Raw genomic sequence first — 17,720 nt, 5'->3', positions numbered from 1 at the left:
TAAGTTCAATGGCAACAGTATGGGGGATTCATCGTGACTATATGTAAACCGGAATTACTTATTAAGCGAGTACATATTAACAATGTTTTACTGTATGTGCGAGGTGTCGAGCTTATTTTGAATGTACATATAGAGGGTTCTTGTCGTTTTAAGGGATTGATACAATATAACAATGAAGTCCCATAAATGGCATGACGTCAGATAATGAAGTGTAAAAAACATTTTCCTGCGCCCATCACTACTGAAGATAAGATTAGACAATGAAGACAATGTGACTGAGCCCCGAAACTCTGATCACATCAAGTCACATGCAATGGACAGATTGATTAAACAGACGAAAAAAAGGTGAGGTTGACTCTGGACTGTTAGGAATGCTTAAGACATGTCAGTAAAGACTGGAAGAAAACCATGTACAGACAGCATTATTCATGAAAAAGAATAATGTTGTTTATCTGCTGTGATTGCTTATAGTGGCCATAGGCATCGGGCGGCCGTCATAAGGTGCCAGCAGTGCGCTGGCAAACAGTGCCGTAAACAGCAGCAGCAAGGGCACTGGCATGTGAAGCAAACTACTGGTCGAAGGCAAACATGGCGCTTCCAGTGATTTTGCACAGCAGTTTTTAAGGCCTGACATGCCGGAAAACGAATTTTCTTGTGTCTGCTCTTGAGAAAGGTCACCGCTTCTACGAGGCTGGTCACATTCATGGCATCAGGTAATATATAAAGCAGAAAACAAGTGCAAATTGCAATGCAAATGCACCCCGCAAAAAGGGTTCACCGAAGCAAGATGTGGAACGCCAGCAGTTATTTTCCAGTTATTATTTCGCTGTGCACATTGATATTGCTGCATATTTAATCATGTAAATTGGTGATGCAGCATAAAAATTACAGACAGAAAAGGGAGACGTAGACTTCTCTTTTCTGTTTCTTGCACTGCTTCACTGATTGCACATGTTTCGGTAAGTTGCCATTCTTTGTCCATTGTAATTCTCTTCTTTTTTGCACTGCTTCGCCAATCTTAATGTCTTGTAAACTAGCCTAATGTTCAGTCTTGGTCTATTTCACACAGCTTAGCATGACAAGAGCCGTTGGTCACGGCCAGTGCCCGTGTAAGGGCAGTGTTTACGGCGAGTGTGAACACCCCGCTGCGTTTGCGTACTCCGTCGATGCACAGCAAACAGAGTCCTGCACCAAACGCATGCATAGTTGGGAAGCACGGAGAAGGAAATATGTCCTAAAATAAAAAAACCAAGCCACTGTGAGGACGGCAAAATGACCACTTCAAATTTGAGTGTTCGCCCGTCAGTCCCCAAGCTCTGGAGCCGTTGCACATGTAGGGGTGAATACACACAATTCACATGGAACACGAAGCTTTCGTATATGAACAAGTCCTTTGTTAATACTATAAAAACTAGACAAAAGGAAAGCAGTGTCGGAAATGTACAGTTCTCAGCGACTGAAACGCGATATGCTGCGCGCACAACTGCCACCACTTTTTTTGCCACCGGTGGGCGCTGGGTGATCGCTGAGTGACCAAATGCAGCCACAATGCTTCACAAGGTTTTTTTTGTTTAATCGTATACCACGACGCATCAGCTCAGTGTCCGCAACACTCGCAGAGGGCGTAAAAAGTGCCAGCGGCGATGTGCACCGAGTATCCCATTTCTATTGCTCAGCACTGTACGTAGCTACCATTGCCTACAGACTGCGCTTATCCAGGCTTTCTGCCACTCCGTTCGGTAAGGCCGTGATAAAAACCGATTGAACTGAATGGCCTCCCCAGCTTCAGTAATGTTTCAATAACTGTTAACGCACACAAAAATGCAACATGTTTGTTCGGATTTAGCTCCACACGGCATTTCGGTGGCACAGAACAGAAGAAATGACGGAACACATTGAGCCAACATAGCTGGTGGCAGCGCCTACTGCACCTAGCCTGGCCATGCTATGGCATTACATTTGCAGCGGCGCACCGCATGAAGGCACCACTGGTCAAAACTCATCCCGCGCCCAGTGCCAATTGTGTTACACTGCTAAACATGAGGTCACGGGATCAAATCCTGGCCATGGCAGTCACATTTCAGTGGGTGAAATGCAGAAACGCCTGTATGCCATGCATTGGGTACATGTTAAAGAACCCTAGGTAGTAAAAAATAATCCGGAGTCCTCAACTACGGCATGCCTAATAGTAAAATTGTGGTTTTGGCATGCAAAACCCCAGAAGTAAAAAAAATATACATATAATTTTAACCATGGCTGCAATAAAGTACAAAGTTAAATTAGAGAAAATTGAGCAGCTTAGGCTTAAATGCATCAAAAGAACAAACTGCATCATGGCATGAATGGGCAAAATGAACTGCTGTCATAGCGATAATGTCAGTATAGCTCCCCCCCCCCCCCCCCTCCTCGACAACTTCACTCAACAAGGTCCTACTGTAATGCAGAATGCTGAAAAATGCTGCCACTTCTACACAAGCATATTGCAACATCCCCAAAGTCATTAGAGGTCATCCCCATGTCACTGCTCAAACCCGTTTCCTTATACGAAGAACAAACTTTATGAAACAAACCCGGCAGCCACCACAGCTATGTAAACTGCCAAGGTTTTCTGTCAACTGACATAGCACAGAAGCTTAACTGTGAACATTATAGCCATCTTATAGCGGTCATATATGACATTTTTTTTTTTTCATTTTTAATTGGCCATTTGCAAAAATGCTCTGTGCATGAGCAAGAAAGCTATTTTTCAACTAAATGTGCTCAAGATGGCAAATTTTGCATATCAACACAAGGTTGACATGCGTCTTCGTGTTACTGGTTTTTGGATGAAAACTGAGTCTTATTCTTGCAGATTATCTCAACAATATTAAGCCAAAGGTAACACTTTCATCAGGAACAACCAGCTTTTATTTTCTAATTACCGTATTTACACGATTGTAAGTCGACCTATATTTCTAAATTTGAAAATCTGAAGTGGGAAGGTCGACTTACAATCGAAACCAAAACATGGAACTGCCAATAAAGCAACACCAACAAGATATCAGCGAAGCTACAATGTAGTTACAATTTAATGTTTGCTCTATGGCCCTGCCGTAGCTTTTCATTATTCCGCATGTTTGTGGGCTTTCCGGAAAGGTTTTTCAACATTTTTTAGTTTTACAGAGCTCACAACACACATGGGGGGGTGGGGATGAGGGGGGTGTCAATAGTTGATGGAAGTGCCGCTGTTCCATTCGCGGCGGTACCCTCAGAACGGCAGCGCTAGCAGGGAGTAATGATAGTTTATGGAAGAGTGGACACCGCTCACGTGTTTCTTTCCCTGTAGCTCATAGTTTGATGCGTTCGACTTGACTGACGGCTACGTGCTACTTCCATGCTTCCTCAGTAGTCATGAGTGGTCCAGGCCCACTAAACATTCGGCGCTTGTTCACAGCAGTGTTCAAGAGGGCTGCTATCCTTTACACCGAAGAAACAAATCACTGCGCAGCGGTCTGCAAGTTCAATGTTTCTGAACCGGTGGTGCAAGAGTGGCGACTGCAGTGAAGCAAAATTTTCACCTGTGACGGCAAGCGAAGAATTTCCCACGGGCCGAAGTCGGGACGCTTTCCAGAGCTGTAGGCCAAGCTTGCAGTGTATGTAGCTGAAATGCGTGATTGGTACCTGCCAGTGAAGTTCGACATCGTCATGAAACAAGCTCAGATCTTCGCCTTTTAAGGACCTGCTCCGCCGTGAGTACAACGAGTGGCTGGCAGCAGAAGACCGCGAACTTATGCCAACCGGACCTGTCAAACAAGCCTCCCTGACGGGTGTGTGGTGTTGGGTGCATTCGGCGTAAGCTGCTATTCTACAAGATGTCACTGTGCGGCCGTTTGCCAAATGTGAAATTTCGCTGGACGACGATGCGCTGTGGGACCGTAGCAGCAATGACGATGGCAGCACTAGTGAGGACGATGGCACAAGTGAAGACGAGTAGTCCAGTGACCATGCCAGCTACTAATAAATTTTCGTTACGAAATGCGCCCTCGGGTATGCTCTTTATTTTTGTTTTTTTCCAGTCACACGCGATATGGGGGTTGGGGGGGGGTCGACTAACAATCGTCTAAATACAGTAGCCTAGAATTTACATTTACAGAGCAAAAGCACTTGAATTATGCACAGACTACAATTCAGGTTGTCGAGAAGCTGTGACATATCGCCAATAGTAGTAGCGGGGATATACTTTGTTTTCCGACCAGATTTTGTAGTGCAGCGCCATAGAAGAAGGCGCACACTAGTTTGCAAGTCATCATTTCTACATGGGCCTCACAAAAGAACGCAGTTGCAAAACGCAACCTGAACAAACCACTAGAGTCGGCGAGTTATGTTGCTTCGCTCACAGAAGCACTGTTTGATAGTTACCTGTGCATTCTTCAAACACACACTGTCCGTTAGCAGAAGGGTGGTCATTGCCAGGCAGCATGGTACTTTTTTCCTTCCTACTTGTGCGTAATTACAGCTATACTACTCTAGCAGCTGAAATAAACTTCATGTATTCGTTCATTCCATGCCTCATAAGCTTTCTGATGTCACTTGTAATGCTACCACTACTGATACTATAGGAACCACACAGATTTCCTAGCAAGTCTTACAAGCAACAGCCTGTCTAAGAAAAGTCAACGCAAACAATGAGGCATGTCTGTCAATCCATGACCTCACAGCAATGAGAAGGGTATAAAAGAGCATTCTTTTGTGCCTCTGGAATCTGAAATTTGATTCTATGGAAGGCATTGCCTTAGAAAACCCAGCCATAGCACTCACGTAAGGTTTTTGTACATCATACACGGAAGATTGGTAACTGTGCCTTGTGCACTTTAAGAGTATGATCGTATGAGTCCTACCTTATTAAACTTTTGTGAAAATAAAAAGGCTCACCAACTATTAAAGTGTAAACTTGGATGGTTATTCAGCAATAACAACAAGGAAGCAGAGGAGAGCACAGTTGCAGTAAGAGGGAAGATAATAAAGGAGAAAACTGCCCATAACATGTGCAAGGAATGGACAGAAAAACAATATGAAGTGCTGGACACCATCTTCATTCTTGGTGTTGTAGCAAAAAAACAGCATTCAGTACAGATTATTATCTGAGAGCTCTAGCTTAGTGCACAACAGAAGAAGTCATCAAGAAAAGCTATCACCTTCCCCTCCATGGGAGGAGTCCTGCAGCTTTCTTTCCCACCCTCTACATTACAAAGCAAGATGGCTGTAAAGTGACTCACCCAGTTTGAAAGAGGTACTCTGCTTGATCTGCCGTTTGTAACCTGAAGACATGCTGTTTCTTTGTGTAGTCTGTTGCCTTTGCTGACAAAGAGTGGTGAATTCTGATGGAATTGTGCAAGCTTTCGTATAACTGGTTTTTCCTAAACCCTTGCTCGTCCTGTAACAGAAGGAGGTACAATTATATGTCTGACATTAACACAAAACTGAGAAATATATGAAGTTCAATGCAAGAATGTGCACTATTAGTACATCTAAAAATTATTCACACAGTATTTATATGTTACTTAATTAAAGACACATAAAAACATTCATAACAATAACAAAGTTATCTTATACCTCTACATTTGAAAAACTGGTAACTGAAGTGGACAGAGTGGTGACTAGAATTGAGCAAAAAACAAGATAGGATACTGGCATTTTGGGAACTTAATCAATATTCACTTTGAAGGCAAAAGAAATGGAGCTGTGCCTTAGATGCGAGGCCAATTGCACAAGTATTCTTCACAAACTTGAGACAGTTCTTGACATGCACAATACAGCATATTGGGGCAGATAGCGTGTTTAATCATTCAAACAGAAAGCAAGGGAGTATTGATTTTTCAGCAGCGATGACAGCAGCCAAAAGCCAGATTTGCTTTATGACCCCTGTTTTCATGACGTACAATAAACTATGGCATAAGACTGTGCAGACTTGAGTATTTTCTCAGAGCAGATGGATTCGTAATCAAATGTAATATACTACATTCTCAAAACAGTGTCTTACAAATATCTGTAAAATAATACATTTGTTTGTGCGGGCTGTTTTTGTGAATCGGTTGGATTCCAGGCTTGTGCAAGGGGGCACACGTAATTTGAACATTGGTATCTGAAACAGATTGCATGCCACTAAGATTATAGTGAAATCGTGGTAGATGCGCAAACATTTAATTTAAATTGGTGCTTTAGTCTAAGCATACTCAAAAGAAGGACATTCTGCTAAGTTCAAAAGGTGATGGGAGTACTTCTTCTCTGTCTGGTTCTTTCTTGGGGTGGCCAGATGATAAAAATGTACTAATAAATGAATAGCCATTACAAGAGAAGTGCAGATAGACTGCACAATGTCTTCAAAAATGGCTCGAAACAAGTGAAGCATATCACTTCAACAATGCAGCTCAAGATCTGTCCTTTTCTAATTAAATGCATGCTCTGCACTTGGAACAATTCAATCATGCTATGAAAATGGTTTAGTCTGTTCAAATGAGTAATAAACATGTCCACAGATTGTTCACTTGGCATCACAAATGAGGATGCCAAAAAAAAAAGCTAAAGCAAGAAGACTTGTGAAGGTGGGAATACATCAAATTAACATCCTAGAGCATGAACAAGCCCAGAGAGAAAAAAAAAATTAAGAAAACACTTGGAAACTGGCTGCTGAAGTCTACAATGTAGTTAGAAAAATGAACAAGCACAAGCGTGCTTATAATGAACAGAACTTGTCACACTGGTTCCTTGTCATTATTTCAAGCTCTCACAACAACAAGTGGCATTCAAGCCCAAGTAAAATACTTCGTGAAAGGTGAAAAATGCAGAAACTGAATGTTTTATGTTACCCATTTGTGGGCCTGCACAGAAAACTGAGCTGCCTCTTACACAGGCTGGCAAAGTCGAATTGTGCTGCTGAGCATTTGCCCTTATGCAGTAATCTCTCAACAGGCAAGAAGACATAAGTACTGAAATGTGCAGGGCTGTACTGCCCTTTCAGAAAAGGTATAGATCAAAGACAGACAGATAAACAGATGACCTTCAACCTAAATATAACTATGACGTGTATAAGACCAGTATGTAGGGACCTGCTTTTTTTCCTTTAAATATCAACATGGAGGAAAGCCCTTCTTTCACAGTTACCTTCCGCACCATCTTAATCCATGGCTATGTTGTCTGCTGCTGGTGTTGCAGGCAGTTTCGAACCTGGCTGGAGGCAGTTCTTAAAGGGACACTAAAGGTTACTATTAAGTCAACGTGGACTGTTGAAATACCATCACAGAAACCTCGAAACGCTTGTTTCGTCCCAAGGAGAGACTTATTTTAAGAGAAAATGCATTCTGAAGCGTCCGCGTACCTCTAGCGCAGTTCAAATCGCCCGCCCTCCGATCGAGGAGTACTGACATCATGGTCTCATAGTGACGTTGCGCCATCGGTGAGTAGAACGGCGTCCGCAGACGGCGCTACGGCTTTTCTGCGCAAAACGCGAACGCGCAGCCAGAAACAGAGCCAAGACAGAGCCGACAGCAGAGCTAAAGCGAGAGTATGGTGGCTAGCGGAAGGAGAAACGAATTACGTCCCACATTACGTCCCACGGCACACGGAGAGTCCGTTTTCGTTAAACTATAGGCTGCGGCGAGCTCTCAGCGTGGTCGGCGTGGTCTATGAGAAGCGACGAGCCTTTTAGCACTCGCAACAGGGCATAAAAATGTGCGAATCGACGCGAAACTCGACCTAGAAACGTGTTTCGCCACAGCCAGGGCTCAATACGACCCAAGCTGGCACGACCCAGATGTCGTTTCCCGCACCGCCACCAGGCGCCGCTACTATACCTCAAACTCCAGCGCAAGACGCCCATAAGCTGGTACTTCATTCTATGACGCTAACTTTGACGCTCATCGCAATGGACCCTGACACCGACAGATTGGCTCGCGATGGTGGGCTCAACTTGAGCGATTTGAGCGCCGACGAGCGCTACCTGCTGCTGAGGGCTTGCACTGCCGGCGTCGTTGCGTACTACGACGGCGGCCTCGACACCGGCTCTCCGGAGCGGGAAAGCAACGAGGGCTTCCCACGACATCACATGGTCGTGGCATTCTCGCTGCTTGTTCCAAATGAAAGTTTCGCGAGCCAGCAAAACCCTCACAGCACGACGCGATAACGAAACTACTGAAACTCCAAAGCGTGCGCGGTGCAGAGTCGAGCGCGCAGAGTCGAGCGAAAACGAAACCTTTCGAACACCCATATTACTGAAGGGTAACGTCAAAATGTTATTTTTTCTTAGAATCGAATAGACGTAGACAAGTAGCATTTTTTTCCGTCTTATAATCGAATGAAATGTTTTTAATATGAGTAGTTGAGTATTAGTAACACAAATTATGAGGAGTCCTTTCGTCATCGGCCTAGTACCGGAATGTCGCTGGGGGGTCTCAAAACGTGTCATGCATTTACCTCAATTTCTCGGTTACTAAAGCTCTGTTCGCGATTATATTGACGCCTTAGACGTTCTAGAACATTGCTCTATCACTTTAACTTGAGTTTCTGGTAACCTTTAGTGTCCCTTTAAGGCCAGTTGACAGCCCAGAACTATGTGCCTAGCAAACTCTGACAGTATTGCCAACTCAAACTCTTGAAGTGGTGTTTGATCTATATAAAATATAGCCAGTCCTGTCTTCTGAATTCCTAAATCCATCTAAGGTATCCCAGGCACTAGCACTGCAAACAACACTGACAGATCCAACAAAGATGCACACCCTGTTGGTGTGTGGTGAACTTGACCCCCATATCCTTCTTTGCTCAATGCAGTTTTGCCTTGAAAACGTCAGGCAGCACATCTTTTCTTTCAAAGTACTTGCTATAATGGAAAAGGTTGTGCACAACTCTCCACAGGATGCCCAAGTCAATATCGTCCACGCTTTTGTTTGTCACACCTCAGTTGCCTCTTTTGAACTGGCTTTTCAGTGGCTGCACCCTGCCCATGACCTTGACTTTCTTCATCGACTTGCAATGCACTTGCTTGCCAATACACTTTAGTGCAAAAGCCTCTTCACAGATTGCATTGGAAAAGAGATGGTGGCTTGCCATGGCAGCAGGATGGGTACGCAAAGTGAACAGCTTCACATAAGTAATACTCCATGGAGGCACAAAGTGGAGACTATGATCTCTTGCTTATTATAGATGATTCTGCAGAAGTGAACTATTAAGTTGCTGTTTAGTGTTCCCTACATTTTCTACAAAATATTTAACCCAGATTTCAAATGGAAGGACAAATCTGCCACGTTTGTGAGGGACTAAATTCTTAACTTTAATGAAATATGTCATTGTTTACATTCACATCATAATAATTAAAATAAGCAATGAAGGATTTATTCATATGTTCAAACATCTACACGGTTAGCTACACTACAAGTCATCTGTACAGCAGGCGATGTCAAATGACAAAACTAAATCTCCCTGAGCAACTCCATCTGCCACTGCACACCCCACTACTTTCGCTTGACTGCACAGAGTCTGTGAGACGAACTTAGTGTTTGCCTACAATGCACATACAAGAGCCGCACAGTAAGGATTACTTGAATCTGGAACAAGTAGGATCGAATGCTTACCTTATGTAAATAGAGCACAAGATCACGTAGCGTCGCACAGAACATTTTCCATCCACGTTTTCCAAGAGGAGCTGAAATTGTCAATATTGCAGTCCTCAAAGATATGAACAAAGATACCCTGCTTGCTTAATGATATATGATATATATGATATATGCTTCATGATATAAGCAATTCATTCATGACTGTGAAATGTTGAAAAAAACAGCAAATAGATCTTACCAAAAATGAGGCAATATAACGAACCGTGAATGCAACACAATGGAAGAATTTTGACTAGGAAAATAAAAATGTATCATATTAAAGTTACAACACAAACTATAATTGTGTGATGCACTTGTATCTGTAGGCTAAGAATAGTGATTCGTCACCGTGATGCATGCCTGCATGTGACCACCTGTGCATTTGCCAGGACCCGTATACTAAGAGAGGAGCACAATTTAATGCACCGAGGGACCAGATGTGAAGGCACGGGAAAGGTGTGTTTGTGCACTGAAGCCGTGACAATGCTCTTTATTGCAGTGATCCAGGACATTGCATCTAGGGTTGCTAGACAAACTTTCCTACAGAGCCACTTGAGCCATCAGCCTAATTCACCTTTTTGTTCAGCTACACTCTTGCTATCACAGATTCGTGCCCACTGCCATCAAAAGGTTGACAAAGCTTATTAGCTTGGCAGCAGCTGAGCTTGCTGTGATGCCTTTCTTACCATGATGCCTTCCTTTCTGGCTATCTTCTTTTTAGCTTGTGGATTAGGCCGTGTACAAAGGAAGGCATCATGGGTGTATGTTCAGCACCAAATAAGGCATATTCAGTGTGTGCACAAGTCAATAATGGCCAGAAAAGTAAGCGATGCACAAAAACCACAAGAAGAAGCGCGCTACCTGCAAGGCAGGGGTGATCAGGGTGATCTTTATCAAGTGGCCGACAATATATAGGGCAAACAGGCAGGTGTATCAATGACAGGACAAGAGAGCATGCAGAATCTTTGGAAGGAATCTCTGCTGTGCATCTCGCTTTTTACCATTGCCAGCACCAGTGCACCGTTCAATTTCACGACATAAAGGTTTTAGGAAAAATTAAGGACAAGCTCACGCGCGAAATTTTAGAAGCCATGTCCATCGACAGAAGTGGGCAATTATGGATCAGCCCACCATCGATACTACTAATAGCAAAAGAAAAGGGCTACTTGCGCAAAGATGTTATTTCACTCTAAGAGACGGATAATTGGCATGACAAAAGAAAAAACAAACAAAAAAGAAGCATTGGCTGTCTTTTGCTATAAAAGTGCGGGAAATCAATAATAAACAATCAGTTGCTAGTTCAGCGCGTGTCGTCATCTCTTTGTGTCTGTGTCAGTACATTCTGCTGGAAACCAATTCTGCTCTATGTGTGGCCAGCGAGCTTATATTTTCGTGATTTTGTTTATTTTGAAATTTCGCTTATCTCAAAAGGTTTTCTCGTTTTTAGAGCCTCCAGTTAACAGGGGTTTACTTAATTGGAGCTTGGTTACTAAAAGGTGCTTTATCAGGCTGTTAAATCCAAGAAAGAAAAAGTATTATATTCGTGCAAATACAGTACCCTAGTTATGTGGCTTATGAACAACTAAATGCTTCCAAGTGGTTAAGGACTTGCAACAATTTATTTAACTTACTCCTTTTTCCACCTGGATCTAAACAGCACTTGCGCATTACATAGCCCTTCTTGTATTCGGTGGCACAATTTGGATTGGGAACCTGGAACAGGGAAAGAAAAAAGATTGCTGGCCTTGTGAGCACTAACTGTACTGTTACCTTTATAATGTCAGCAACACCACAGTCAAACTAAACAAATAATAAAGTGTTTGCATACCACCCTTACACGAGACCGAAGGATAACTTACAATGAGATACACAATAATAAACCACAGTTCCCATACTTGCTCACCCAATCTTTTCTAAAATATACCAAGTTCTTAGCATGCAGGAATATGCAATTTTCTTCCATCAAAATATAGTGACCATAGCCATAATTCGAACCTAAATTCTCATGCTCAACAGCATATCTTGAACAAAGAGTTTGCTATTGTGCTGGGAGACAAACAACCAACAACTGTAAGGTTTTAACACAAGTTTCTTAATGTGACATAAAATGTGTCCAGCAGCTAACATTCATATGATGCAAAATTTAGCTTAATTAGTTGCATATTCATCCAGAAATATGAACTACATTTGTTCCCCATCTACTCCCAGTCAATTCATTAAAACATTTTTTGGCTTCTTGCCTCACAAGGCCACCCTAAGAACATCCTCAAAATGGGCACAAATTTTGTTGCAAGTGAATGTCTGGTGATTTCAACCAAGTTTGTGATGCAACACAGCATGCATACAACAGGTACTTTCTGGATGTCATCACTGATTGTAAACCATTTGTCCTAGGCTGTTGTAAACATCAATGTTCGAACTTCATTGTTCACATTTTGTCTCCCAGTCTGGCTGTCACAGAAGTTAGTTTCTTCATGTAAGCAACAAATTTGAGCCTCTTTGCTGACTTGCATTTTTTAAAACATGTACCTTCCACATCTTTCTGTGGGGTCAAGCAGACAACAAATCATGCATGCATTAAACAAGAACTTGCTCATTCAATTTATTTGATACAAAAAACAAGTACAAAACCTAATGCGATGTGGAAACAACAAATGGCATAGAAAAGGACACTGGGGTGATCTGCAAATAAATTAACATTTAAGTGGTCACATATTAGCTCTGGCACTTAAATCACCACAGCAGCTGTAGACTGTGCAACACAGCTTTTATTTACAAGCCAGAGACATTTTAAACCCAGAATACAAGAAATAATAATGATGATGAGGATGAAGATAAGGAGGAGGAGGACGATGACAATGAGGATGACAACGACGATTCTGCTGCTACATTACTTGTATAAAAAGAGATGTAGTCAGCCAACATGGAAGGAGTGCATAATGCCTTCGTGCCCCATCAGTGTTTGCCTATAGCAACACACCTTTTTTATCACCTTGTGTGAACCACACAAGGTGATAAAAAGGTTTGTAATTTAAAGGTGATTATGGCATCCGTCGCAACAAAATTAACGCATGTATAAAGGCTACTGTATAGAAATCCATGTAAAGTCACATGTGCATGTGCAAGTACATGTGACTTCACATGGACATGTGAATGCATATGTGAGGGAAAAAAGTATGCACAGCCAGCATCTAGCCAAACAAAAATGGCATGCATAAACTGACAGTAAAAGGTGCTCATACTTCAAGGAAAGGATTGTGTCCAATAAATCCAGTTGGCCTGGCTTCTGATGAATTTGTGTGATTATCTTGTGCTGGTACTTCCTGTTCAGAGTCGTCACTGAAATAGAACAACCATTATGTGATGCACAAATTCAGTGTCAGCTAGAGCTGTGAATTCTTAAAGGCAGACAGAAAGAAAAGCATATCTTTTTCATACAGAGACAGCATACATACAAGTATACGCGATCCACACTTCATTTTTACCAGGTCAAATTTTACAAGTTGCACTCCCCCCCCCCCCCATGCCCCTTCCTCACAAACATAAGGATTAAAAGCCTTTCCAAACCAAACAGTCATAAAAATATTTAATACACTCAATTTTTAATATGCACAATTCTTTTATGCACTAATTCAATTTCATATTGATGGTTTCTTTAGTTATGCATAGCCAAACATCTAAGTAAACAAGACAGTGAGAGGTGTCAGAGGAATAAGTTCTACTAAACATTAAAAAAGTTTGATTGCTAGTAATCTGTGAATTTCTAGGCTCATTGCGCAATGATCATGGTGGCAAAGATAGAAACCAAGCAATATTGACTAAACACACAGGTCAACTCTTCCTGGATGCACAAATGAGAAATGATTTAAAACCTTCAGAAACTGAGGCATGTATCTACCCACTCTTCTTCAAAACCTTGTATACATGTACTTCACCAACCACTTGCTCGACTAAATTGTGGAATGCATCAAAAGCAAAAATCTACGAAGGTCACCGTACACCGCCCACTCAAGTGGTGACGTCTTGATGGATAGGTAGAGTGCCTTGAGGACTTCTTTGGGGAAGTTCTCACCCTCGTTCAGCTCAGCCAAATTCTCAATAAATTCGAGGCAGGTCATCTTGTGGCCAACATTCTGCACAAGGAGGACAGCAAGGGTCAAATACTAAAGTATGTGCCACACTATCACTACAAATATTGCTGGTAGATGATGCCCAGTAATTTTTACCTTCTACTTTTTATTGAAACGGACCAGCCAAAACAAGTCAGATGAATCAAAATTAGGAGTGCTCTCATGTTTCTACAAATGCAGAAATGGAGCATTGTGTTTGAACACAAATGCAACTAGTTAAAGGAGCACTGCAACAAAATTTCAAACTTGTTATAGTTGTGTTCTTTTATTCCTCTGCATAAATAAGCACCTACGGGCAACATTTCGAGTTGTGCTTGTTGGTTGTTAATCACTACAGGGGAACAGCACAGGAACATAACAAAGTAACAGTAAGGCACACAGCAAGGCACAAATGTACATCTTCTTCGTGCCTCACTTTGTCATATTCCTGCGCTGTTTTTGACCACATATGGTTGAAGCTGCAGAGAACACATTTAAATAATAAGTTTAAAGGCCATGTGCACAGCTAACATCAAACCATAACACCTTGAGACAATAGCATCAACTAGATATGTTCTATGGTTCATAGGCTCTCTCTGATGTTCTGCAAGGATTGCTGACGTCACTGATCAAGATGCTCCTGTGCAGACTTCAATGGTAGATACTACTGCTTCTCTTCCAGGCTCTATGCAGGCTTGTTTCTGGATTCTGGCTTCTCACTCTCTTGCAGACACCACCAGGAATAGAAATAAGTACCATATAAACAAGAATATAGGTCAGTCCAGAATATAGGTCGGCCCCTGACCTTGACCGGGCCAGACGACAACTCACGATGTATAGACCACTGTATAAGACGCGGGACAACATTAGCTGTTTTTTTTTTTTTTTTCAGATGGGAAAATATTGACTTATACTTCGATTTATACGGTATGCAAACAGACTGTCCTAACAAAGCATCCGTGTAGCACAATTCTGTCTCTCAATGCAAAGGATTTGCAATATAGCAAGCATGATGTTTCATTCATTTGCATACATGAGGCCCTAATGACAACTGTAGGTTGAGTTGATTTGCAACTGTGGATGTAAGAAATGCATTCCGGAGAGATAGGGCATATTGCTGGCTTCATTTTGCGACAACTTGCTCCCAGAAGTGGGGCATAGGCTGCTTTTACGAGCAGCCTATGTTACCGTGGTCCGTTTTAGCATAGGTGTAACACATTTCCATAGCTGCCCAACTTTCCTGAGCCAAGTGGTAACTACCTACTAAGTGAATGCCTACATGCTGCCACTAACTGAATACTCCTGGCTAAAAAGATGTGTGGGGCAGGGGAAAAAAAAAGGGAGTATCAGGATGAGAAAATGTTTTAGAGAGACGTGTAAGGGGGAAGTGGTGGTCAATTCATGCATTGTTGTCTGCATTTGCTACTGCCTGCCAGACATGACCCCAAAGCTCGTCATGTGAACTCACCTCGTCTGCGAGTTCATATCGAGTCCATATGGGTCATGCTATTATCAGCTGTGAACGCCACTCTGTGGTACTCGATTTGCTATAATAAATTATAGTGCTCATATTGAAGCAACGTCAGAAGTTATCACAATTAATGATGTCATCACAAAGTATTCATTGTGCTGAAGCACTTGTGGCTGTGCACCCATGATTATTGGGTGACCAGTGACTCATCAAAGCATGCAAGTCCAGAAGCAAAATTTATCAGTACTTCTTTAAAGGCAAGCAAATAGAGGAATTCCGGATCAAGCTACAGAACAGGTACTCGGCTTTAACTCAGGAAGAGGACCTTAGTGTTGCAGCAATGCACGACAATCTCATGGGCATCATTAAGGAGTGCGCAATAGAAGTCGGTGGTAACGCCGTTATACAGGAAACCAGTAAGCTATCGCAGGAGACGAAAGATCTGATCAAGAAACGCCAATGTATGAAAGCCTCTAACCCTACAGCTAGAATAGAACTGGCAGAACTTTCTAAGTTAATCAACAAGCGTAAGACAGCGGACATCAGAAACTATAATATGGATAGAATTGAACAGGCTCTCAGGAACGGAGGAAGCCTAAAAATAGTGAAGAAGAAACTAGGAATAGGCAAGAATCAGACGTGTGCGTTAAGAGACAAAGCCGGCAATATCGTTACCAATATGGATGAGATAGTTCAAGTGGCTGAGGAGTTCTATAGAGATTTATACAGTACCAGTGGTACCCACGACGATAGTGGAAGAGAGAATAGCCTAGAGGAATTCGAAATCCCACAGGTAACGCCAGAAGAAGTAAAGAAAGCCTTAGGAGCTATGCAAAGGGGGAAGGCAGCTGGGGAGGATCAGGTAACAGCAGATTTGTTGAAGGATGGTGGTCAGATTGTTCTAGAGAAACTGGCCACCCTGTATACGCAATGCCTCATAACCTCGAGCGTACCGGAATCTTGGAAGAACGCTAACATAATCCTAATCCATAAGAAAGGGGACGCCAAAGACTTGAAAAATTATAGACCGATCAGCTTACTGTCCGTTGCCTACAAAGTATTTACTAAGGTAATCGCAAATAGAATCAGGAACACCTTAGACTTCTGTCAACCAAAGGACCAGGCAGGATTCCATAAAGGCTACTCAACAATAGACCATATTCACACTGTCAATCAAGTGATAGAGAAATGTGCAGAATATAACCAACCCTTATATATAGCTTTCATTGATTACGAGAAAGCGTTTGATTCAGTCGAAACCTCAGCAGTCATGGAGGCATTACGGAATCAGGGTGTAGATGAGCCATATGTAAAAATACTGGAAGATATCTATAGCGGCTCCACAGCCACCGTAGTCCTCCACAAAGAAAGTAACAAAATCCCTATAAAGAAAGGCGTCAGACAGGGAGATACGATATCTCCAATGCTATTCACAGCATGTTTACAGGAGGTATTCAGAGGCCTGGAGTGGGAAGAATTGGGGATAAAAGTTGATGGAGAATACCTTAGCAACTTGCGATTCGCTGATGATATTGCCTTGCTTAGTAACTCAGGAGACCAATTGCAATGCATGCTCACTGACCTGGAGAGGCAAAGCAGAAGGGTGGGTCTGAAAATTAATTTGCAGAAAACTAAAGTATTGTTTAACAGTCTCGGAAGAGAACAGCAGTTAACGATAGGTAGCGAAGCACTGGAAGTGGTAAGGGAATACATCTACTTAGGGCAGGTAGTGACCACGGATCCGGATCATGAGACTGAAATAACCAGAAGAATAAGAATGGGCTGGGGTGCGTTTGGCAGGCATTCTCAAATCATGAACAGCAGGTTGCCACTATCCCTCAAAAGGAAAGTGTATAACAGCTGTGTGTTACCAGTACTCACATATGGGGCAGAAACCTGGAGGCTTACGAAAAGGGTTCTGCTGAAATTGAGGACGACGCAACGAGCTATGGAAAGAAGAATGATGGGTGTAACGTTAAGGGATAAGAAAAGAGCAGATTGGGTGAGGCAACAAACGCGGGTAAACGACATCTTAGTTGAAATAAAGAAAAAGAAATGGGCATGGGCAGGACATGTAATGAGGAGGGAAGATAACCGATGGTCATTAAGGGTTACGGACTGGATTCCAAGGGAAGGGAAGCGTAGCAGGGGGCGGCAGAAAGTTAGATGGGCGGATGAAATTAAGATGTTTGCAGGGACAACATGGCCACAATTAGTACATGACCGGGGTAGTTGGAGAAGTATGGGAGAGGCCTTTGCCCTGCAGTGGGCGTAACTAGGCTGATGATGATGATGATGATGAAAATATACATATGTGCAATGTTGATATTCAACATTGTGCTAATGTGCATCTTTCTCCAAGCTCTACTACTGAACTACCGTAAAGGCACATGTTTTGAATTGCACATGTTGAAGGTACAAAGTGAGGAACACAAAGAGGAAGCACACAATAAACACAGTGTGGATATTCCAAAGACCCTTACAGCTACAAACCTCATGCATATACAGTAGGCGTCC

At 42.5% G+C, this 17,720-nt stretch overlaps 1 protein-coding gene across 4 annotated transcripts in view; it reads right to left on the bottom strand.

The window, feature by feature from the left end:
• Positions 1-17,720, bottom strand: part of LOC142585764 (PH and SEC7 domain-containing protein 1-like) — a 472,093-nt gene that overhangs the window by 33,179 nt on the left and 421,194 nt on the right. For all 4 annotated transcript variants that reach the window (XM_075696783.1, XM_075696756.1, XM_075696773.1 and 1 more), the window contains 5 exons: positions 13,623-13,756; positions 12,866-12,962; positions 11,255-11,336; positions 9,603-9,673; positions 5,256-5,413 (listed from right to left, as the gene is read on the bottom strand). In XM_075696783.1, the coding sequence (XP_075552898.1) occupies positions 5,256-5,413; positions 9,603-9,673; positions 11,255-11,336; positions 12,866-12,962; positions 13,623-13,756 (542 nt within the window). The remainder of the gene's footprint in view (positions 1-5,255; positions 5,414-9,602; positions 9,674-11,254; positions 11,337-12,865; positions 12,963-13,622; positions 13,757-17,720) is intronic.

Source organism: Dermacentor variabilis, chromosome 1 (assembly GCF_050947875.1).
Source record: "Dermacentor variabilis isolate Ectoservices chromosome 1, ASM5094787v1, whole genome shotgun sequence".
Taxonomy (NCBI): Eukaryota; Metazoa; Arthropoda; class Arachnida; order Ixodida; family Ixodidae; genus Dermacentor; species Dermacentor variabilis.
This window is presented reverse-complemented; position numbering and strand designations above follow the sequence as displayed.